The following is a 24,077-nucleotide window of genomic DNA, read 5'->3' as shown; positions in this document are numbered from 1 at the left end:
TCCACCAGAAAAGTTAAATGACTCATTAGAAAACATAAAAGGACTGTTGTATCCCATTCATAAATTTCCTCTTACTATTTTTCTAGATCGCTTGATAGGCTTGCCAGAGGGGCGTGCTCGCAATCACAATCGACCACAGCAGATCCCTGTCCTGGCTGGCGTGGTCATCGAAGATGTGGCAGTTGGAGCTGAGCACACACTTGCCTTGGCATCAACTGGAGATGTATATGCCTGGGGGAGCAATTCAGAAGGGCAGGTAAATATTTATCTTGCTTGTCCTCTCATATTCTAGAATTCGACAATGTTCCTCATTTGGGAAAGGGATAAGCTAGGAAACATTTGAGATCTACAGTGCCTCACACACATCCCTTTGCCACGGGACAGATTGTGAGCCAATGGGCATGTCTCTCTCTTGAATGTGGTCAAATAAATATTTATACCATGGTTTTAAAAAAATCTGATGGTATAGCAAAGCGATTAAAGGGATTAACTGAGTATATGTGTGTCTGCACGCATTAAGGGCCTGGCACATAATAAGCAGTACTTTATAGGTTTTTGCTACTATCATCCTCATCATTTTTACTGTGGTAATATGTGAGATTAGGTCCTGGGAGCATCATTTGATCTAGAAAATGGAAGAATGAAATAACAGTACTTTTATATTTTGTAATAGGACATAGTACTATACCTAGTGTGGTATACATAGTATATTTGTGTTTGTGCAGGAAGTCTTGTCATCCCCATTCTACAGAGTATAAAGTAAATGAGCCTTTGAGAGGTTGAGAGAAGATTCAAGAAACTGATGTGTTTTCAGCCTACCCTGTATATGAAGGAGGGAAAGATTTGGATGGGAGATGTCTGGAATGCCTGCTGCTACAGTGGCTTTCAGCCCTGCATGCAGAGTCATATCCCCTTCCTCCATAAATCCTCTCTGGGTCTGTCTGCCCTCAGAGCCAGGGGCCCTCAACATCAAGGTCTCTATTGTTATCCACAGTAGCTTCATTTGATTCTGGTCACCTCATCACTATGTTAACAGATGAGGAGGCTGCTCATCATTATCACTGCACATTGTTTGAATGAAAAGAGAGTTGATGCTGAAGACACCTTACGGAGGTCACTGGCAGGGGGTTGACATGATCCTCCTTAATAATGTTGAGGTGCTTAGCCGCTGAAAACACTGGGTGTCCCACTCACACACTAAGAATAGAGATATGGAAATGAGGATCTACTTCTGTTTATGTTTTTATAATTGTTTATTGTTAACCAGATAGTCCATGTTAAAAGGAAATTAAATAAATAATTTAAATAAAAGCTCCATAGATCATTTTGTTATTTTTTTAACTTCCCAAGAATTTATTTCCTCTATAGAAGTGAAATCCACAGATATGTTCAGTCATTAAGACCCACCTGCTAGATTTGGAATGGCCTTGTTGTAGCTAAGTTGTTAGGAGACAGTCTGAGCTGTGAGGACTATTCTGATACAGAAAATCAGAATTTCATTATTTTGATGCTGTTGCTTGGTATAGATGTTTATTTTATCTGCTACCATCTAAGGCAGATTTCATCATCTTGTCTTCCTCTTTTCCTCTTTCTAATTGACTCTGTGTTTTGTAATTTATTCCCAGCTTGGCTTAGGCCACACCAACCACGTTCGAGAACCAACTCTGGTAACAGTTTTGCAAGGGAAAAATATTCGGCAGATCTCAGCTGGCCGCTGTCACAGTGCTGCCTGGACAGCACCACCTGTTCCACCAAGAGCACCGGGTAAGGGATGAAATATCCATGCTCCTACAGCTTCTCTTTCAGTGGTCCCCAGCTACTCTGTCTGCTTGCCGGCTATGGACTGCTTTCAGGCATCGTGCTGAAACCACAAGGACCAAAGCACTCTTTATGCTCCCAGCACTATACGTACTTTCATAGCAGATGATTCTCCTGTGGACTTCATCACACAGCATTTCCTCTATGCACCCCCAAAAGAAGAAAAATTGTCACTTAAGCGAGCAAAAATGTATAATTTTAGAGCAGCAACTAAGTATTTTTTCATATATAAAAGAAATGATGAACCATAGCTTTCTAAGGCCTGCTATTAGGAATAAAGATTAAAGGGTCTGAGACCATTTGTCATATTCTTTACCTCACTCAGTTAACCATTTGAAATGTAATATTGTCTGTGCATTGGCACAGCAAAAAAAAAAAAAAAAAAAAAATCGCCATTTTACTCCCATCATGTAACAGGACTAATAGGCAGTTTTTACCTTTTTGTTTATTATACAATCCTTGTAGAGCTACAAAAAGATACGAAGAAAACAAAATGTACTTCACATTCTATTGAGTACTCTCCGGATTTGATCCATCTTCTGTTCCTCACAGGTGTGGGGCATTTATCATTCTTATGTGTTTCTTTACATTTGGGCTATTTCTCTCCCAGGCCCTTAAGCCCTTTCTTTATACTATTCTGTGGTGTGTCAGGGACTAGAGTTTCCTTGAAGCAACTTGCGCCTGGGAACTCAGCATTCTCTTCTCTTTTTTGCTGACCTGTACTTCTGAGTCCTTGGGGAAGACTTGCTATAAAGATTTTTTTTTCTTTTAGATACCCTAAGAGAACAAATTAGGACTGCCAAGTAGGTTCCAAACAAATAAGAGATGGTTTCTGATTAGCAGAGTCCACAATTTCAGGTATTCAGGTTATCTTCATCTTACAGAGAGATCTCACTCCCACTTCAAGAGAGAGACTCTGCAGTGTGATGGTTAAAGGTCCACACTCTGGAGCCACATTGCCTGGGTCCAACCTTAGCTCCTCCACTTAAAAGCTGAGTGATCTTAAGACTCCGTCTCCTTGTCTGTAAAATGAGGATGATAATAGCCCCTGTTGTAAAGAGTTATAGGACTAAATGAAATAATTTGTGTGGAGTTCTTAGAATAATGCCCAGCATGTAGAAGATGAATGTTAGCTTTTATTATAGTATTAATGAAATAAATTGGGAATAAGAATAAACTGGGAATTGAGCTGTGCAAATCTTTATTTACGTGAAACTCAAATAAATAGAGTGTTGTAGGTTTACTCTAAGTTTTTAATAAGAGGGCAACCATGAATACAGTCTTTGCTTCTGGTCTTTGCTTCCACAGAGCTCTTTCTCTTGCATACAAAGCTTTTATGAACCGTGCATGCATAGCTTTCTTTCGGTCATACCCCTAGTGAGGGTGAGAGGGCACTGCTGAGTTGCCCATTTCCATTTTCCAGAATTGCCTACCTAGTCCTGGCTTACATCTTATGTTTTGTGAAGATAGCTATCAAATATGAAAGGAGGAATTTGGGCTTTTTTTGTTCTTTTGTGAAGGAACTGTTTAAGTCCCATAGTTAAATGGGAAACTAGATTAAAGGAGAGAAAAAGTTTCTGTAATGATAAATAAAAAAGGTGTCTTAAAAACCAATACATGTGCATCAAAACATTAAGATAAATTAACAAAAAGAGGAATTGATAAATATGCGATGAAGCAAATATAGGCCAATATTAATTCTAGAATTTAGGTGGTAGGAGTGGGTGTTCATTGTATACTCAACTTTTCTGTGTGTTTGAAAATTTTCTAAGTACTGAAAATGAAAGCCGTGCATTTTCCGTCATAAGTGTCCATTTGCTCTCTGGGCAGGTGTGTCTGTACCTTTGCAGCTGGGCCTGCCTGATGCAGTGCCTCCGCAGTATGGGGCCCTAAGGGAGGTGAGCATTCACACCGCGAGGGCCAGGCTCCGGCTGCTTTACCACTTCTCTGACCTCATGTACTCGTCCTGGAGGCTACTAAACCTCAGCCCTAACAACCAGGTAAGATGTTGGCTTGGGAAGCACTGCCCATGACATGCTCACCAGGTCCCAGGAACATTCTTCCATGGCTAATACTTTTTACTCTCGGCTCCCAAGAGATGTAGAAAAGGCAACAGTTCTGTTTCCATTTTATTGCTGGTTTAGGGATAGTCCAGATACTGGTAACTGTACTGCTGGACACAGAGTGGTCCTCCTTTATGTTTTGGTTTATCCAGAGCTCAAGGATGGCTATGCATGTATATGAATGGCTAAGCATATATTTCTATAAGGTCTAATATATGATTTTAAAACTTGAGCACACACAGGTGTGTTATTACCACTGTCACAGTGGTTCTGTAAATGAGTCTGAGACCCTGGGAAGACTTCCTGATCTCCTCACAAGTGAGCGTTCAGGGTCCTGTGGGCAAGAGAAAGGAAATTGGGCTGATTTGGCTGTCTTTACAGAACAGTCTAGTACTTTAGGAAGAAAGCAAGCTGGCTGTGTTTGTTTGTGTAACGTGTCAGTATGCCTGCCAAAATGTGCATCAGTTTGTAAAAACTGTTAGTCAGAAATCCTTGGGTAACCTGTCATGGGGCATATGAGAGAGTTGACCGATCATTGGTAGAAATAGGTAGTCAGCCAGGCAGCAGAATACTGTGCAGCACTGAACAGAATGTTAGAAAACTGTGTGTAATTAGCAGGAGAAATGCTTATGATAAAAAGTTAAGCAAGGAAAGCAGCAGAAAATCATAGTGTGTTCTTAACAATGTGAGAAATGTTTGCACACTTGGAAGGAAACCGGAGGGAGACAGATGAGAGTGATCATAGAGGTAGTTATGGAGGATTCAGTGTGTGCACGTATACGTGTCCTTTCCTATATTTTCCATGTTTTTAAAAAATAATCATATATTTTATCAGAAGAAAATATTTTTAAGAAGTTATTAATAGTTACTGCTATCTAGGTTTATGCTTTTTTAAAAAATATTTTATTTATTTATTCATGAAAGACACACAGAGGGAGAGAGGCAGAGACACAGGCAGAGGGAGAAGCAAGCTCCATGCAGGGAGCCCGATGTGGGACTCGATCCCAGGGCTCCAGGACCACGCCCTGGGCTGAAGGCAGGCACCAAACCACTGAGCCACCCAGGTGTCCCTGAGTTTATGTTTTTAAATCAAAAAGAATTGAGTTCCTGGGTTCCCTGGGTGGCTCAGCGGTTTAGCACCTGCCTTTGGCCCAGGGCGTGATCCTGGGGTCCTGGGATTGAGTCCCACGTCAGACTCCTTGCATGGAGCCTGCTCCTCCCTCTGCCTCTGCCTCTCTCTCTCTCTCTGTGTGTGTCTCATGAATAAATAAATAAAAAATCTTAAAAAAAAAAAAGAATTACGTTCTAAAAGTGAGAAGTGTTATTTCTTGTAAGCCTTAGATTGTACCATCTCTGATAAGCTCCCTTTCTGTTACAGAGCAGTACATCTCATTATAATGCTGGCACGTGGGGCATCGTGCAAGGGCAGCTTCGGCCTTTGTTAGCACCAAGAGTCTACACCCTCCCAATGGTGCGCTCCATAGGAAAAACCATGGTTCAAGGCAAAAACTATGGACCTCAAATCACTGTAAAGAGGATATCCACCAGGTTAGCATGTGTGTGTGTGTGTGTGTGTGTGTGTGTTTCACTAGCTAGCATTTTTTAGATGATTGGGACTACTAACTAATCTCTGTGAGCTTTAGCTTCCTCGGTGGTAAACCAGGAGAGTAAAAGTGTTTACCTTAGTACCCGGTGTGATTACAGTGGGCCTCACACATTGTTTGGCTGTTAAGCTGACTTGTTTGCTCACTGATGGAAAGATCTTCAAGTGACCTTCGTGGTGGTTTGGGGAAGTTAGTAATGAAACAATTTCATTCTGTTTTCTCTTTCTTTTGAAGAGGACGGAAGTGTAAGCCTATCTTTGTCCAAATAGCGAGACAAGTAGTTAAACTGAATGCATCAGACCTCCGCCTGCCCTCACGAGCATGGAAAGTTAAGCTGGTTGGAGAAGGGGCTGATGACGCTGGGGGCGTGTTTGATGACACCATCACAGAAATGTGCCAGGTATATTCATGCAGTGTCCCCTGCTGAGTCATCTATTCAGGCGGTGGCTGTTTTACCATTTCCAGTAACTGCTCCATCTGACACATTTTTATAAATGGACCAAGGATGCATTTGGGAGCCTTACATAAAAATCATGCTGTTAATGATGTAAAGTGAATTATAGCAAGGGTTTGTGACATGATGTGTGAAGATACCTTACTGAATAAATATCAGTGCCTGACTCTCTACCAGTGACTCTCTATCACACTCTAATATTGGCAGAGGAAACAATGACATGTATTTACATTTATGTAATGGACAAATCTAGGACCTCCATATGCTCTGATTAATTTTGGTGCTTTTAGAATAAAGAACTGCCAGGTTCTAGTTGAATTAGAAAAACAAATACTAAGAGTTTGGACCAGTTCTTATTTTGAGATCTAAAGTAGCAGCTTTGCTTGCAGATCAACTCTAACCCTTTCAGCTTTGCCCAGTAGCAGGATTTTTCTAATAAGTCTCGTAACTAAATTAACTTTTGGTTATCATTTGTTGGGTCTCTTTGAATACCACTGTACCCTGCTCACAGATACCCCAATTTCTGCTCTGGATTGACTTTCTTATCTTAGTTCTGCATACTACAGGATATTTTCTACATGGGGGATGTTTCTAATTTCATTTTAAATTAAGGCCACAAAAATTATAGATAGCTGGTTGTCACAAAACATCATAAATTCCTCAGAATATTCTCTTTTCAGTATGATCTTTAATTTGTTCTCTTGATGCATTTGATTGTCATTTTTTCAAAAAACTGTTCTTTTCTTTTACAGGAACTTGAAACTGGTATTGTTGACCTTCTCATACCCTCCCCCAATGCTACTGCAGAAGTAGGCTACAATAGGGATAGGTAAGGCAGTCCTCAAGTGTTTTTGACTATCTACAGTAATAATGATAGCTCATTTACTGAGTGCTTATTGAGTGCCAAGCACTTTACATAAATTATCCCATTGAATCCTCATTAGAACCCAAAGGAACGGGAGCTATTATTTACTCTTTTCACAGGTAAGGAAACTGAGACATTTCCATCCTGACTTTATTATGAGACCAACTCAACAAACATATTGAAGGGTAGAGAAAACCCAGACTTGATAATGAAACCTGACTTACTTTGTGTTTCTGAAGGCCCGCATGGCCTCCCCTTAAAGAATTTTCCGTATCAGAATTCATCAGGAAGATCTGATATGCTGCCAAGTTACAGCACTTAGTATTAGTAATTACATATTATACTTGTATTTGTCAAACCTTGAATTTTTGATCCTGCTTCAAGGACTTGTAAATAATAAATGAAATGATTTTAGGAGATAGGGCACCCTGAAGCAAGTAGCCCAGGGACTAATTGACCATTCAGTTTCTCTTTTATGGTTCTTCTAAAAATAATTCAAAATATGGTCCCTGTGCTGTTTAGAAGAGTAGCCACATGTCCACATGCTGTTGGACACTCGAAATGTGGTTAGAACTGCATTAAATGTATGAAGAACTGCATTAAATTTTACTTAATTGAATAGCCACATATGGCAAATGAGTACAGTATTGATCAGCAGAGGTCTGGACTAATGTCATAGCTGTTTGATAACTTCTAATAGAAATGAGGATGGTTTTATTTTAAATAATTCCTTTAATTTTGCAGGTTCCTTTTTAATCCCTCTGCCTGCCTTGATGAACACTTAATGCAGTTTAAGTTCTTGGGAATTTTAATGGGGGTTGCCATTCGCACAAAGAAGCCTCTGGACCTCCACTTGGCCCCTCTGGTGTGGAAGCAGCTATGCTGTGTCCCACTCACCTTGGAAGACCTGGAGGAGGTGGATCTGCTGTACGTGCAGACCCTCAACAGCATTCTTCACATTGAAGACAGTGGGATTACTGAGGAAAGTTTCCATGAGGTAAATCATGGCCAGTCCATGTTCTGTTATTGACTAGAATTTTCTGTCTAAAACTCAGATACGGTCTTCCACTTACTGTCTCATTGACTTATAGCATGTCACATTGCTGCCTAGCAGCTCAGCCCTAGAGATTTAAATAGCTGCTCATGGGTAGAGTTGGCAGCAGCACCCAGCTTCTGCTCCTTCCTCTTCAATCTGCTCTCTGCTAGAATGTACAAACAAGGGAACCCAGTTGGAGAGGGAGGTGTGAGGTAACCAGGGATCATCAAGCCTGGTTTGAAGACAAAGAAATTTTTTTTTTAAAGATTTAATTTATTTATGAGAGAGAGAGAGAGAGAGAGAGGCACAGATACAGGCAGAGGGAGAAGCAGGCTCCATTCAAGGAGCCCGATGTGGACTCGATCCCGGGTCTCCAGGATCACGCCCTGGGCTGAAGACAGTGCTAAACTGCTGAGCCACCCGGGCTGCCCCGACAAAGAAATTTTTAACTGCAGCCAGAGGAGTCAGATGTTCCCTTCTGATCAAGTAGCGTGATTAGCTATCTTGATTCCTTGTTTTTATCCTTAAAATTCTTTTTATTTTTTAAGATTTATTTATTTATAAGGGAGAGACAGAGGGAGAGAGCGTGCACAAGCATGAGTAAGAGGGGCAGAGGGAGAGAGATAATAATCCCAAGCAGAGTCTGCCCTGAGTGTGGAGCCCAATCCAGGGCCTGATCCTAGGGCTCTGAGATCAGGACCTGAGCCAAAACCAAGAGTCTGATGCTTAATTCACAGCACCACCCAGGCGCCTCATCATCCCTAAAATTCTTAATGTTGTCACTGTTTTGCTATATTTGTGTGTAATATACTTTTTTTTTTTTTTAGTAAAAAAAAATATTGTTTTCTCTTCTTAGATGATTCCTCTTGATTCTTTTATTGGCCAGAGTGCTGATGGCAAAATGGTTCCCATTATCCCTGGTGGAAATAGTATCCCACTGACATTTTCCAACAGGAAGGAGTATGTGGAGAGGGCCATTGAATACCGACTTCATGAGATGGACCGACAGGTGAGCTGAAACGGGACGCTCATGTAAATATTTGCAGTTGTCCTCAAGCTAGAGCTAACTGGTTACTACTGAGTTTTGGTGTGTGAAACATATGTGTCAGTTAATTTGTATCTGTATTTCAGCCCCTGCTCGGAGACTTTCAGGCCTTACCTCTGGGTTTCCTGGGCTCAAAGTCTTAGACACCTGTAAATTGGTCACTGGTTGGGTTGAGGCCAAGCTCTCACCCAGGCCTGTAGACCCTGCCTTCTCACTCATCTCAGTCTTGTTTGTCTTTATCTCTTAATGTCCCCAATCCAGTGTCCCCACTCCAGTTGGGTTGGTCAGCACCCATGGAAACAAACCCCTAAACATTGGTCTTATAATCCCACATGAGTGCCTTCTTCCCCTCCTGCTGCGGCCCTTCAAGCCCCAGCTGCACATGCATCTCCTTCACAGACCAGCTTACCTCCAGGTCCATAGCCTGTAGAAATCTGTTTCGTTACTTAAAAATTTCTCAGGATACTGCAGTACTTCTGTGTTGTGGTCTGAGGAGTAGGCCACAGAGTTTGGATCTAATTTCTTCAATTAGTTTGTAAGACTTTGAGTGAGGAATGCATTATATATAGTGTGTGTGTGAGTCTATGTATCTCCTAAATATCCTTGTTCTGTGCTGACGTGTGGTAAGTATTTAATAATAAATGATGAGAGTGTGAAGCGTGACCATAGAAATGAACATTTTGTCCCAAAATGGGTTTTTGGTTATATAGTACTACATAGCCACTTTAGTAATACTTTTATTTGCAGAATGTGTTGGGGTCTTCTTGAGAGCTAGACTGAGGCTCGAAGGCTGTGTAATAACTTGAAGTGTCTATGTTCTACACCCTTCCCTCCTGGTTCCTTCTTTTACTCTTGCTTTGGACCAAGTCCAGTCAGAAAACTTATCCCTTAGTGAGGCCAGGTCCTGTGAGCAATGCTGTTTACACAACCATGGCTTAGAGTTTATCTCCAGTTCTTCAGAATTTTAATCCTCAGGGTGAATAACTAAAAATATATTGATCACCTCCTGCATGCTAGGAGTGGGGCCAGGCAGCCTCATGTGCAGTTTTCCTATGGGGACTCTGTGAGATAGATTACTATCACCATTTTGCAGATGAAAACACTGAGTCCAGAGGAATGAAGTGATATGCCCAAGGCAAATCAGAGGTTCCCAAACCAGGCTTAGTTGTGGGGGCCTTCATGTTGGCCTTTGATCTGAGGGTCAGATTGACTGCTCTCTGCCAGCTGCGCTCCACCACGGCTTTGCTCCTTTCCCAGCAATCAGGCCATCTTCCTCGTCTCATATAGCCCAGCATTCTTCCCATCACTGTCCACATTTGTTCTCTGCCAAGCAGCCAGCCCCATACCTCTGCCTCTCTTTTTTCCAGAGAGTTTTTGGTTTGTTTCCTATCTGACATGACAGCTTATATTTGAGCAAATTTTGGTGGGGCTCTTCCCTTTAATACCAGTACAGACTGCCCTCCCTGTCAGTCCTGTTCCTTAGCCCCGGTCACGACACCCTTGTACCAGTCCAACCCAGGGCTTTCCCCATGGTGTGGCTCCTGCTTGCATCCTCAGGTATTTGCCTTTTGCTTTTTATCATTGACAATTCTGAGTTGGCCAAGGGGGAAGGAGAAGTATTTATGAACAGATCTTGAACAGCGATGAGTCTATGTGTAGGGTACGCACTGCTGTGCAACCTTGGGGTGTTTTTTAAATAGACTGTTGACAGCCTCTGGCACCTTCCCCTCAGCATTCCCCAGCTGACCTGTTCTCAACACCATGCTAGGAGAAAAGAAGCAATAGGTCACGCAGACTTGCGTTGGAAATTCTCATCATAGTCACATGAGCAGCAATTATTTGCCTCATTTCTCAGATGAGAAGATTGAAAGAAGAGGTGAAGCTGAGATTCAGACCCCAAGTCTCCTGATTCAATTCTCTGTCCTTCCTACTGCCTTCCTAGGAGGTCTTGCTAGTATCTTCTTTGTACTTTTTTTTTTTTTTTTTACTATGAGCACAAATAAGTTTTACAAAAAGGAGTATAACTATTTTCAAAAGAAAAATATGAATGACAAAAACAGTAGAAGCTAAACACCCCCTCTCGGGGCTTCTTACCCTGATAGAAGAGATCAAACAGCCCACGTAGCCCAGTGTAATGGTGCTCAGCCACATGTGGTTAGGAAAATGAGTGAGTGGGGTTGGCACTGGCGGGGGCCCCGGCAGGCTGAGTTTTGTGAGGGCAGAAGGCAGGTTCCTAAATTGACTTGACCTGGGACCAGAAGGAGTGTACAGGTCCCACAGGCAGGGAGAAGCATGAACAAAGGGTCAGTGGCAGGGGTAGTGGGCCATGTACGCCTAGAGTTCTGGGGGACAAGTAGAGGGTCTGGGGAACAGATGAGCAGCTGGGAGCAGTCCACACACACAGTTAATGAACAACCTCTCCTGGGAGCAGGTGGCTGCAGTCCGAGAGGGGATGTCCTGGATCGTGCCTGTGCCGCTACTGTCCCTCCTCACAGCAAAGCAGCTGGAGCAGATGGTGTGCGGGATGCCCGAGATCTCTGTGGAAGTCTTAAAGAAAGTGGTGCGGTACCGGGAGGTGGATGAGCAGCACCAGCTGGTGCAGTGGTTCTGGCACACGCTGGAGGAGTTCTCCAATGAGGAGCGTGTGCTTTTCATGAGGTTTGTGTCTGGAAGATCTCGACTGCCAGCCAACACTGCTGACATTTCTCAGAGATTTCAGATCATGAAGGTTGATAGGGTAAGTAAACTATTCTTCCTTCCGTGTAACGTCTGCCCCGCTGCTGCTTTGGCTGCTTGCATGTTGGGAAAACCAAACTGTGACCTCCGAATAGGCCTACCAGTTCAGGCTTAATGTTTGGAATTTCCAGATTTTAAAAAAATCAGGCAGAAAAGACTGTTCATTTTTTGAGTGAAAAAAAAAGCCCTAAATGGACGTAGAAAGCACACTACAACCAGCAACCTTCAATAAACCGTCCAGTGCCTTCCTGAGTGAAAGCCAAGCTTGGCAGACGGCTCCTCATGCTGCCCTGCCTCTTACTTCCTGCACCTTTTCATTGTGTGACTTGTGCGCTCAGATGTGGTCTTGTTTATTTGTGGTCTTGTTTATTTGCTTTCACAGAGATATGAACATGCTCCAGAAGGGACGAGAAGGCCCAGGGAGCAGTATCGTGCAGTGTGTCTCGGAGCAGGCAGTGCAGCTTTTCTGCGGCCTGATGAAAAGCCTGGCTGTAGAGACCCAGCCCAGCTGCCATTTTGACAGATGGCTTTGGGATAAAAGGCCTTAGAACCTGAGATGCACGCTGCTGCCCCGGTTCCCTTTCTCCCGCACCCATCTGACCATGTTGCTCTTCGCCCTCAGACCGCTAGGGGGCCCCCTACCTTGACTCCAGGATAAATGCCAACTGCCTTAGTGGCCTTAAATACCTCCACAGTCGGGCCTCTGCCCCAGCTTTCCGATAGCACCTCTTAACACCTCTGTGTTCTGGCAAGAATAGACCGCTTGCCTTTTTTTCCTGACACACCACGCTGTTACCGAACTTCTGTGCTTTTGTGTAGGCTGTTCCCTCTGCTTTAGTAAGTTCTCCCTCACACCCCTTCCTTCCTAGCCTGGCAAGCACTTATTCATCCTTTAGTCCCAACACCAATGTCATCTCCAGGAAACCCTGTTGGATGCGTTCCTGCTGCCCTTGACCATTCCTGAGGGCCGACTTAGATCTCCTTCTGTCCACCTCCTGGACACTCGGTGCATCCCTTGAGCCCAGGATTAAGTTAGAAGTCTGTGTTCTCTCTCTTTCCCTCTCCAGCCCCTCAAGAGCCAGGCAGTCCTTGGGGCAGGGTCCATCATGTTTATTCCGGAAACAGTAAGGAAAGTAGGGCCTCTTCACACAAGGGCCCTTCCTGCCAGTTTCAGTGTCTGCCTTTCTGGTGTTTTTCCAGTAACTATTCCTGGAGGTTGCTGTAGCAGAGCCATCCCTCCCCCACCGCCCCCTGAAGCTGCCCGCCTGGGCTCCACTCCTGGGTTAGGCTGCCGGAGAGGCCACGCACAGGAAGGGCAATGAAAAGAGCCTTTCCATAAATTTTCTACATGACTTGCCAGAAACTATAAGTTGTAAATCTGTTTTGTTGCTTCAGAGAGAGATGGGTGGAGGAAACGGTTTGCTTCTATTCAGCTCTGGAAAAAAAACCTTGCCTTCTCTCTGTCCCAGGCTACCCCTGCCATCCCGGGAGTTAATCCACCACTAATCCCCTGCCTGAAGCTTTTCAGCCTCAGAGAACTGACCCCTTGGGTCCCTCCTCTGTGACTTTTAGTCCTTTGCTCCACCTCCCGAATCAGACGTACCTGTTGACATTACCCTTTGGTGTCTTGGCTGATTGTGGTTTTTCTGCATTTGAGCTTTGTGTCCTCACTGGCTCTGGCCCAGTTAGGCTGGCAGGCCCTCTGTCTCCCGCCTCTCTGCAATGCACTCACCAGGTGTAGGGCTCCAAGGAGGAGGTGGAGTGCCAGTGTCAAGGAGTTGAGCAAGAAAGAAAGGACAATCCCTTTCCAGAAACTGTTTTAAAATCTCATAAAAACGTCCTATCGTTACCATCATTACAGAGTTTGGAAGATCACTATTTGCAGGGAGGTTCCAGGGAGCATGTGTCCCCCGCCGGGCCCGCTCCAGTAGCAGCCCCTTCCACCTCTGTGCATGCCCGATTGGCCTCGAGCTCTCGCGCTCTCGTGCACTGGGTTCAGCTCAGTCTGTCCCTAGCACTTTTCGGTTTTTCTGCTATCATCACAATCATCATTTTTCATGACTGCATCGCTGTCAGTTTAATGGATGGACTAGGATTTAATTCTCTGCTCCTTCCTCGTGTGAGCAGTGTGTCAGACATAGTGCCTGCTAGGAGGGACGGGGAGGGGCAGTGGGGAGAGCAGGTGTTCTTCTGTTTCACCAGCTTCCGGGGCATCCATTCAGCGGCTCCGGGTCTGCACCCTCCTGGTGAAAGGGAGCGAGCTCTGTTGCACAGCCCCTCGTGGTGGGCACGTTGCAGAGCGGGTTCTCTCACAGAGTCCTGCCAGTCAGGGCTGGCTCCCACTTCACACACGGGGCCACGGGGGCAGTGAGGAGAGGAAGGGAGCATGTTCGCCAGAAGCCTCATGGCCATGGGACACCAGAGCCCATGTTCCTTCTACCATGGCCCGGTGTGTCCTTTTCTGCAGTCAGCTCTGCACTCATGTCTTGAAGGCGGGGAGAAGTGCTTTCCTGATTTTGGGGTGGGGGGTGGTGTCACGGGTGCCACCCCAGTGCTGCAGTCACCACTCTGGGTCTCTCTCTCCACAGCCTTACGACAGTCTGCCTACCTCACAGACCTGCTTCTTCCAGCTTCGGCTGCCCCCCTACTCTAGCCAGCTGGTCATGGCTGAGCGCCTGCGCTACGCCATCAACAACTGCCGCTCGATCGACATGGACAACTACATGCTCTCGAGGAATGTGGACAACGCCGAGGGCTCGGACACTGACTACTGACCGCGGGGGCCACCGCCCCCACTTTCTCAGTAATGCTCACTTCCAAGTTCATGTGGACACACTTTTATGGTAACTACATAGATGTTTAGGAACATAAACCAACATTATAAACAGTGGCCACATTTAGTTACTCTAAATGTAACAAAGAAATTAGATGTTTTTATTTTTCTGTGATTGTACAAAAAAAAAAGACAAAGTGCTCTCAGTCAGGTTTTTCCCTCCACATTTTTGGTCACTTTTGATAAGTTTGCATGGAACCATTTTGGTGCATTTTTAGTTGGGAATGGTACATTTTTGTAAACCCACCCAGTGAACATGAAATTGTACATTGTGTATAATTGTTCATTAGAAAGGACAGTTTTACATGAATATTCATATATTTATTTTGTTTTAATTTGAATTGCCTGTGCAGGGTTCCTTATGCAGAGAAATAAAGCCGATTCAGGAACCAGAGTGTGGGCTTTTGTTGCCTCCAGTGGAGCTTTCAGGCTAGTGTCACTCTGACGGCACCTTGACCCCTCGGAAACTCCTTCACGCGACAGTGAGCTTTGCTCAGAGACGACAGAGCAGCTTCTGGGGGTGGGAAGCCCCTACTTTCATCTCTTTTGCCATCCTGGTGTCCTGTTTGTTCCCTCACCCCAAGGCCCCGAATCACCCTTGGCCCATCCTCTCAGCAACCCCTTCCTCCTCCTCTAAAGCTGGTTTGAGTGTCTCATGCTAATAAGAGCCTTTCCTGAGTAGCCCCAGGGTACCTAGTATGGGGTGCAGCTCTACCAGGCAAGGAGGAAGCTAAGCAGAGTAGCAGGAACCTAGCACTGCCTGGGAGGAGGCCACGCGGGCTTGAAGAGCAGGGCGCTGTATGGCAGTGTGTCTCTGCTGGGAGGGTGCCAGCGTACAGACCCGATCTCCAGCCATTTAGTAGGCGCTCAGCAAGTACGAACGAGTGACCACGACAGTGAGTAGGTGAATGTGCAAATTAATATGAGAGCCAGTGAGCAGCTTTCTTATCCTCCAATGGTGGATGGGGAGGAGTTGTTCAAGGGGCTGGGGAAGGGGCTACGCTCTTAGTGCCTGAACCTAGCCCTTGAGGGCCCTGGGCAATGTGCACATTGGTTCAGGTGTGACAGTGTGTGTGTGGTTCTGGGAGGAAAGGCCGTCTTGAGAGCAGCTGTGATGGCTCTGGCTGCTGGGGGTGGGAAGATGAAGAGGGCAAGGCCTTTGGGTGGTTTGTCTTCATCTACAGCGAGTTCATGCCACAGGCTGCTCCCAGTGTACCTCACGGGTGGCTCAGGCTGACAGCCTGCTCAAGTGAGGTGCCAGGTGGAGAGCTTTGCAGGCAGTTGTTTTTCACAAGGAAGATAGAAAACAACTTTTCAAAGAGAAGTGGGAAGGAGGATACCGTTTTGTGGTACATAGATCTTTCCCAGTAAGAATGCAATAAGTATTACTATACTTTAATGGAAAAAGGCTTTGTTTTATTGAAAAGAGGTTTATGTAGGGATTGGGTCTTGGAGGAACTACAGCTTCTGGGGGGCCACAGGGGCTCTGGACAAAGATGAACTTTTCATACTTGACATAACAGCTCAGTCAGGAGGAGCGGTGAGGAGCCGTGGCCTCTGGGTGGGAGGGCACACCGCCCAGGCCTCTGGGCCAGGAGGGAACTGGGAGGAGAGAGGCCTCGGTGTGCTGCTGAGACCCTGGACAGTGCCGAGAGGGCTCCTCTAGAGCCTCTGGACTGGTTCCTGGTAACAAGTTGGCTCTTCCCTCTTCCTGGGCTGGGCTGAGGGTGTGTTGAGCTGAAGAATACAACCCGCAGTCTCAGAAATTATTTTAAATAAGAGTAACACAAGAGTAACACCTCAACCTTTGAGAGGCTCTGGCCTCTGCTGCCACATTTGGCTTTGGACTGAGGGACAGAGGTGCCCCAGCAGGTTGGTGCTTATGGCTCCAGGCCCCACCTGTCAGGCCTCAATGATGGCTTCTTGGGAGGTCTGACATGCAATGAAAATCAACACAGGCACCTTGATTTTATAACAGATGCCATTTCTTACTGGAAAGCTGTCCTGTTTTTTTTTCATTCTCTTTTAGGAGCCCTGGGAGACTGAGGGCGGTGTGAGTCTCTGGTCTGAGGGGCTGAAAGGGCCTGGCACAGGTAGTTCATCTTCCCTGGTTCGTTGTCAGCCCCTCTGTGGAGACTTGGGCAGGTTTTTTGTTTGCTGGATCATTCAGTTAAATATTTGTAGTTTTTATGATCCATAAATAGCCCCCAGAGAACTTGGACCCCTGGACCCCGGCCTTTACAACGTAAGATCTCCCCGGGGCCCTGCCGAGCACAGCTGTGTTCTGGGCCTCCCAGCTTCGGGGCCTTTGCCCAGCACTGCCCGTCAGATGAAATCTGTATCTCGTGAACTTAAGTTTTTAGCAAAAAGCAAGTCCCAGGCACAGAATCTTAGAGTGGAGAAATCCTAGAGCTAAGAGGTCAGGTGATCTTGCCCTCTACAGACCTTGAACCTGAAGTCAGGAGAGGGAACAGTCTGGATCAGAGATGTGTCCAGCCAGAGCCCTGGTTTCCGGTCCGCATGCCCGCCGACGACAGTGGACCCGAGAGAGCTGCGTCCCCCTCTGACGTCCAGCCTGTGCGGAAGGGCCAGTGTGTCCCTGTAAGGCTCGCCTCCACCGGTAGACACTCCCTGAGGACCGCTGGCACCAGCCTTCCAGGGGGAGCCCCGTCCTGCCCGGCGGAGGCTCTGCACCCTCCCTGGCTGTCCCTCTAGGTGGCCATTGGCTGCCTCGGCCACAACAGAGGGACAGGAGCATCCGGGCGCCAGGGCAGGTTTGTAGTCTGTTCTGACAGAGGCTGTGAGGACGCAGGTGACCTCCGGCCGTTTCCACGCGGCTTGGAACACCGGCTCCATCTCCCCGCTGGCCCTGTGGGAGCTGGGCCCGGTCCTCAGGCTCGGCTCCGAGTCCTCCACCGGGCGCTCCTGGATCACCCCCGGACGCACCCAGCTTGCTCCGTCCCGGGACCTCGGCCCACGGATGTGAGGACGCCCGCCTTTCCCTACCGCGGCCTTCCAGGCCCTGCGCACTCAGACATCACCTCACCGAGTGTCCCAGGGAGGGCACCGGTCCCGTCTCAGAAACGAAGGGTCCGAGAGGGCATGACCTGCCCGGTCCGGAGGGCCCGCTCCGCCCGCGAAGGCAACGGCACGCGCTAGGCGGTGGCGAGGAGGCCGCGGCCGCATCAGCCCGCCCTCGGCTCAGGGCTTCGAAAGGGCTCTCGCGGGGCAGGGCCGGGCGCCTGGGCTTACCCTGCGGGCTGAGCTCGCCGCGGCCGCGGGGAACAGTCCCACCGGCGGGGCCCCTGCAGGCCCGGAGCCCGGGGCCCCGAGGCACACCTCACCTGGGGCCGGCGCGCCGCGGGGAACTCGGGCCGGTCCGAACCAAGGAAAGCAAAGCCCCGGGGTTACAGCAAACATGCGACCCCCGGAAGCGGGGCTTTCTCCCAACGACGCCGCAGGCGGCCGGGGCTGGCCCTCCGCACACGGGGCCGAGCGCCGCGCCCCACCTCCGCCCTTGCTCCCCCGGCCTTCACCCGGACGCCCCCGCGCGGGCGCTGAGCAGCCGGACAGGCGCCCGCGTCCCCGGTTCCCAGCCTTCCCGCCGCTCCGCCGCACGGCTCGCCCCTCCGTCACCAGCCACGCGGGGGCGCTCCCTCACCCGAGGTTCCTCCCGCCCCTCCTCCCCCAGCAGCCGCCGCCTCGCCGCCGCCTCGCCCCCGCCCGGTGCGCCCGGCCCCGCCGCAGCCCCTCTTCCTGCCGGGCATCCGCCGGCCCCTTGCCGGAGGGGAGGCTCCGTGACACCGGGCTCCTCCTTTTCCCTGCTCATCCGGGGAGTACAGGGTCGCGACGCCCTTTCCCGGGGAAAGACCACCTGGCCCGAGGCGAGCGAGGGCCCGGGGCTCCCCGCCGTCCTCGCTCGGGTGCTCGCCGTGTCCCTGGGACCAGCGGCCGCCGGGCCCGAGCCCTGCGCTCCGGCGGCGCGTCAGCGACCAGGCCTGAAAGGGACGTCCGGGCGCGCGCCCACGGAAGGCCGCTCCGGCAGGCAGGACCGATCGCGCCTCGCGGTCTCCCCACCAAGGGGCTTGACGGGGCTGCTGCTTGGGCTTCAAATCTTCACTCGGGCTTTTTCAAAGGATCTCTTCTGCCTCCGTGACGGGAGAACGGTCGAAGAGCGTAACCGTGAGGTTTACGTAAGAATCCCTGGGCCGGCGAACACTCCGGAGGCCGCGGGAGCGAGCGGTCACCGCGGGGCACCGGGCGGCGGCTCGCCCCGCCCCCGGGCAGCCCCGCCCCCGGGCAGCCCCGCCCCCGGGCAGCCCCGCCCCCGGGCAGCCCCGCCCCCGGGCAGCCCCGCCCCCGGGCAGCCCCGCCCCCGGGCAGCCCCGCCCCCGCGCCCTCCCGACGGCCCCGCCCCCCGGTGGGGCGCTCGGCCCCCGCGGCGGGCGGCGGGCGGCGGGCGCCGTCCCCGGGGCAGAAGGGCGTCGGGACAGGTGCTGGTGCTTAGCGAGAGCTGGTCGAGTGCTCTCCCGGCACCCGGCTACCTCATCCCGCAGTCCCGTGCGCAAAACCAAAACGTGAGGTAGGCATTAGTGTCGCCATTTCGCAGACAGGAAAACGGAGGTTCAGAGGCGTGGCGACAGTCTGGGAGGTGGAGGGGCCGGGGCCGGGGCCGGGGCCGGCACCCAGGTCGCCCCTTCCCCGCGGCCCTCGGCTGGCTCTCGCGCCCCGGCGCGGCGGGCCTAGCGCGGCAGCAGCTTGCGGAGCGCCGTGGCGGGCACGCCCGGGAGCTGGTCGGGGATCATGGCCGCGCTGTGCTCGGCCCGCAGCGCCAGGCGCGGGCACGCGGCACGCAGGCGGCGCAGGCCGGCCGCGCTCACGTTGCGGCAGAAGTCCACGTGCAGCGTCTGCAGCGCGCGCCCGTGCGCCGCCACGGCCGCCAGCGTGCGGTTAGTGACGCGCGCGCAGTTCTCCAGGCGCAGCGCGCGCAGGCGCGGGCAGCAGCGCAGCAGGCGCGCCAGGCAGTCGTCGGTGACGTGGCCGCAGCCCGAAAGCGTGACGGAAGCCAAGTTGGGGCACCTGCGGAGAGACGGTGGTGACGCCGGGTCGGGGCCGCCGGCGGGCCGCTGGCGTCCGCCCCGCCCCGCCCCGCCCCCCCCCGCGGCCCCGCCGGCGGCCGCCTGACAGCCCGTGCGCGCGGCGCGACTGCGCCCACTGGGCGAGGGACCGGGGACACGGGCTCAGCGGCTTTGCGGACCGAGCGTGCGGTGGCGCGGCCCGGAGCTGCCGGGGTCCCCGTGCCCTGTCGCCTGCTCCCCGCCTCTCCTTCCCCCCGCCCCGAGTCTGCGCGCTCCGCCTCCTGGGCCGCCCTGGGCCCGCCGTGGGCCGCGAGGACGCCGCCGCGTTCTTTGCTTTTCTCGGGCTTGTGGCGTGGGGGTGGGGGTAGGGGTGGGGGAAGAGACGCGTGGCGACCACTGCGGGCAGCGGGGCTCGGGGTTCCCGTGGGGGTTCCCGTGGGGGTTCGTGTGGGGGTTCCCGTGGGGCGGCCTAAGGACAGGCAGGGTCCAGCCCGTGAGCTGGGGGCCGGGCCGCGCGCTAGAGCCCTTTCTGCCCGGCCGACCGGCACAGTTAGGCGCGCCCCTGGGATGCGAGCCCGGAGGTCGGGAAGCCGCGTGGCCAGGACCGGGTCTGAGGTGGGCGCAGGCAGGGCCGCCCGCGCGGGAAGCCGGAGGCCGCTTTGCCCCACCTTCCTAGCACCCGCTGCGGAAGAAGCTCTCAAGCAAAGGTAGATCTGGCTGCTTTGCGGCGGGTGTGACCTCGCGAATCCCCCCTGGGCGTGTGGGCAGGGAGGGGATAGGGCCCAGCAGGGGCTTGTGGTGGGGAGAGCGCCTGCACGGGGCCTCCTGTAGGCACCTGTAACCCGCTTCTCCAGGGGCACCCAGACCGAGGGCTTGCGGTCGAGGGCCTGTGGCCAGAGGGAGCTGGGTCTAGACTGGGCTGTCCCTTTGCACATCAGCTGCCCCACCACCTCGACCTCACGAGCCTGGGCAAAGGGGTGAGGAACTAACACAGTTAGTTGCACACGCTGAGCCCGCCCCATCTCCCCAAGTTCACGTGGCTTCTTCCATCTTCACCTCAAACCCTCCGCACCCTGTTTTGCGAATCAGGAAACTGGCCTCGGGGGCTCCGGTAACTTGCCTGTGACTCTGCTCTCTGACGCAGGACAAATGCCTGAACTGGGCTAGTCCTCTTTTGTCAAGTGGGGGAGATTGTTAGCTCTAGGGTGGTTATGACCATACGGTGTTTAAACCCCAAAGGTGTTGAGTGGTCCCTTTTGCTCTAAGAACCTTTAGAATAATCCTGATGTAAAGACACACCAGAGAGGGCAGCAGCTCCTTCCCTGCCATCCTTTGCTGTCTCCCATCTGTCCCTGCCCAGAGCTGATTGCTGGAAGAACCCAATTCAAGGGATATTGTCAGTATGTATTGTGGGCCAGTGCCACCGGGTCATTTAATCTGTTATTAGCCTGTGACATAGGTGATTTATCCCATTTTACAGGTGAAGAAATGAGGTTAAGAGTTTAACTATCAGATCCAGGGTCCCATGGTTGGAGAGGAGAACTGGGGGACTCAGCATAGAACCTCACCACCAAGCCCTTTGCTGCACCCAGAGGGTGACATGAGAGGACCGCTCCACACCTTGCTGGTTTGGGAAATTAAGTTCTCTAGCAGCAAGGATGCGACAACTTCGGAGCAGGCTTGCCCCTCCCATACAAATCACTCCACTTGATTTCTGGGCCTTGCTAAGCCCATCGAAGTGGCCTCGTCCCAGCATGGCCCAACCCAGTCCATCTTGTTTTCTTCTGACTGCCTTAAAAAAAAAAAAAAAAGGCAAGGCGGGGCCACCACTCTGTTTCCTTCCACTCCTGTCACGCTGCCAGCAAACGGCAGCTATTAAACCTGGGCGGCAGCAAACTGGCTGAGCCTAGTTTGAAAGCACTGAGAGGTGCTTTTCCTCAAAGGCAGGACAGGACTGGTCAACCTGGGCTCAGCGAGAGGCTGGCAGCGGAAGTCTGTGCTGAGCGTGGGCTGCCTTAGGCAGGAGGCTGGGACTATGGAGGGTCGCCTGTGGCTTAGCCTCTGCCCGTGGTAGAGTTGACCAGTCATGTACAGGATGCATTTGGGACATACTTAGACCAAAAAAATTATTTCATCTATTCAAAATTCAAATTTAAGTGAGTGTCTTGAATTTTTATTTTCTAAAATCCGGCAATCCTAGACTGTGGGCAAATCACATGACCTCCTTGAGCTTTGATTTGCTCATTTCAAAAATTAGGCTAAAACCCTCCCTTAAGGGTACGGTGAGGTTAGTAATATTCTAATGAGGAAGCCATTCTTCAGTATCACCACCCCTCCTCCTGGAGTCTGGCTTGGTTCAGCTAACCCAGAGCACCCTAACTCCTTCCTGAGCTGGGTTCCCCGCGCCTATGGAGTTTGTTTGCTAGGAGAAGAGTAGAGGGGAAGCTGACTGCTGAATCCAGGACCTTTCCCCAGGGCCTGACCTTGAAAATCCAGGCCCAGCCGGACCCCCTGAGCTCTTAATGGCTGCCAGGAAGGACAGCGACAGCCGGAGGCCAGTCTTCCTGTTTGCCCCAGAAGCAGCTCCAGGGCCTGTGAGGCTGAGGGGCAGCCCCCACGCGCACCCCCAGCACCACTGTGGACTTCTCTGGGTCTGTGCCGGGGGTGGGCCTAGACCGACTGTCTTGGGCCTAGTCTGAGGCTCCCAACATGGAGCCGTCTTGGTCTGTAATTAGCTCTTCCCTGCCCCCACCCCACCCCCCAGAAGCCTCCTAGAGCTCTAGGAGCCGGACCGTGCAGAGCCCGTGCTGCTCAGGAGGTGGCCTACCTGTCGCACACCTGGGAGAGGAAATCATTGACTAGGCTCTCATGGCGGCTGCAGATGCTCCTCTGGAAGGCGCTCTTGAGCCAGTCCTCAATGCTGCACACCTGCACGCGGCTGGAGTACCAGCAGATGGAGAGGTTCTTGAGGGCCGGGCTCAGGAGGAAGTTGTCCTTCTTGAGTTCTATGAGGGAACGAAAGTGCAGCAGGGGCCAGAGTGTGGGGTCCTCGAACACGTCCTGGAGCTGGGGGCAGGTCCGGGCCAGGTTCTTCCTGCTGTCCTTGTCCAGGAAGGAGAAGAGGTGCAGCAGGCACTCCCGGTTGAGCTGGGTGATGTGCATGGTGTGTAGCAGCCACGCTGCCTGTGGCTGGAGCCTGGGGACCTGACCTGCCGCCGCCTCCTCCCCAGCTCTGGGCTGGTGGACATATATGGTTGAGGAATGGTGTTTATTTTTGGCTAACAACTGGTGCTGAAGCTCGGAGAACGGGGCCGGGGGGGCGGGGGGTGGTTAGCCAGGATCCAGACATACGTGCAGCAGTCTGTGGCTCGGCTTATGTTCAGAGGAATTGAAAATCCTGGCAGAAAAGCAGCCTATTGAAGTTAAATAGCTTCCTTAAAAGGGATTTCTTTCCTTTTAGCTGACAGTGGTGCTTAGCAGAGAGCGCTTTTGCCTTTTTCCGAGGCATTTCCATTGAAGGTGGCTGGCCAGAGCACCTGTCTGGGCCTGCAGTCTCCGCTCCCTGGGAGGGACCCGGATTATAAATTGGATCTGTCTTCACTCTCTGGTGTATCACCGGAGCCTCTGCTCCACTCCTGTGGGAGTCGTTGTCTGTGAAGAGCTAAGGGTGACAGCTGCACGTGCAGAGCTGGGCTGAAGCCATGGGTGATGCCCCTTTCCCTGTGCTCTGCGCGGTGCTGATGGTTTGAGGGCTGGGCTGACCTACCTTCGGACCCTGCTGCCCTCTGCCAGGCAAAGGGATTTCCTCGGCCTCCCCGCTGGCTCTGTTTCTACCCTGAGTTGTTTCACAAAGATCTGTCGTAAGTAGCTTACGTCTCCGAGGCCCTTCTGGGTGTCCGCGCATAACATTTTAGGCTTAAGTTTCCTTGGCTTTACATCTTAACATTTTCCCAGTTACGTGCCATGCTGGAGCTTGTGTTTCCCAAATGTCAGGATGGGTGAGGGAGCTCTTAGTACAAGACTGCTCGAAACGATTTTTTTTAGGTTTTTTTTCTTTTTAAAGATTTATTTATTCATGAGAGACACAGAGAGGCAGAGACACAGGCAGAGGGAGAAGCAGGCTAGGCTCCTTGCGGGGAGCCCGATGCGGGACTCGATCTCTAGACCCGGGATCATGCCCTGAGCCAAAGGCAGGCACTCAACCACTAAGCCACCCGGGCGTCCCTGCTCAAAACAATTTTAGGCTGAAGTGTTTTAGGATCAGCGGGCCCTATAAGCCCGCCACACACCACTGTTTTGTGCGGGCCTGCAGTGCCGGCCGGAGCTGGGCAGGCTGCCTGGAGGGCTCACCCCCTGAGTCCTGTCTCCTGCAGTCACGGCTTCCTCAGCGTCGGTTCTGTGATACTGCTCCACTCCAGGCCCACCCCAGAGCCTCCTGTAACTCTGCGGCTGTGAACTACGAGCTCTGCGTGCCGCCCGTCCTGTCGTTGGGGGTGCGGAGGGGAAAGGCTGTGTGGTCTCTGGCACTGAGGGAACACCCCCAAG

General features: G+C 51.1%; 2 protein-coding genes across 13 annotated transcripts in view; one reads left to right on the top strand and one right to left on the bottom strand.

Moving 5' to 3' along the window:
- The window catches only part of HERC1 (HECT and RLD domain containing E3 ubiquitin protein ligase family member 1), a 183,827-nt gene extending 168,979 nt beyond the window's left edge, over positions 1–14,848 (top strand). For all 12 annotated transcript variants that reach the window (XM_049104117.1, XM_049104126.1, XM_049104128.1 and 9 more), the window contains exons 69-78: positions 87–256; positions 1,626–1,764; positions 3,649–3,818; positions 5,260–5,429; positions 5,720–5,885; positions 6,692–6,768; positions 7,549–7,801; positions 8,697–8,849; positions 11,317–11,622; positions 14,210–14,848. In XM_049104117.1, coding sequence (XP_048960074.1) covers positions 87–256; positions 1,626–1,764; positions 3,649–3,818; positions 5,260–5,429; positions 5,720–5,885; positions 6,692–6,768; positions 7,549–7,801; positions 8,697–8,849; positions 11,317–11,622; positions 14,210–14,395 — 1,790 coding nt within the window. In that variant the 3' untranslated portion in view covers positions 14,396–14,848. The remainder of the gene's footprint in view (positions 1–86; positions 257–1,625; positions 1,765–3,648; positions 3,819–5,259; positions 5,430–5,719; positions 5,886–6,691; positions 6,769–7,548; positions 7,802–8,696; positions 8,850–11,316; positions 11,623–14,209) is intronic.
- A 4,181-nt stretch (positions 14,849–19,029) lies between these two features.
- Positions 19,030–22,694, bottom strand: FBXL22 (F-box and leucine rich repeat protein 22). The gene is made up of 2 exons (XM_025472573.3): positions 22,360–22,694; positions 19,030–19,533 (listed from the first exon to the last, which is right to left on the bottom strand). Exons 1-2 carry the CDS (start codon positions 22,692–22,694, stop codon positions 19,197–19,199), a joined length of 672 nt encoding a protein of 223 aa, XP_025328358.1. The 3' UTR covers positions 19,030–19,196.
- Positions 22,695–24,077: the final 1,383 nt, after the last annotated feature.

The sequence above is a fragment of the Canis lupus genome, chromosome 30 (genome assembly GCF_003254725.2).
Source record: "Canis lupus dingo isolate Sandy chromosome 30, ASM325472v2, whole genome shotgun sequence".
Lineage (NCBI taxonomy): Eukaryota > Metazoa > Chordata > Mammalia > Carnivora > Canidae > Canis > Canis lupus.
Note: the sequence above shows the minus strand (reverse complement) of the source record. Positions and strands in the feature narration are given on the sequence as shown.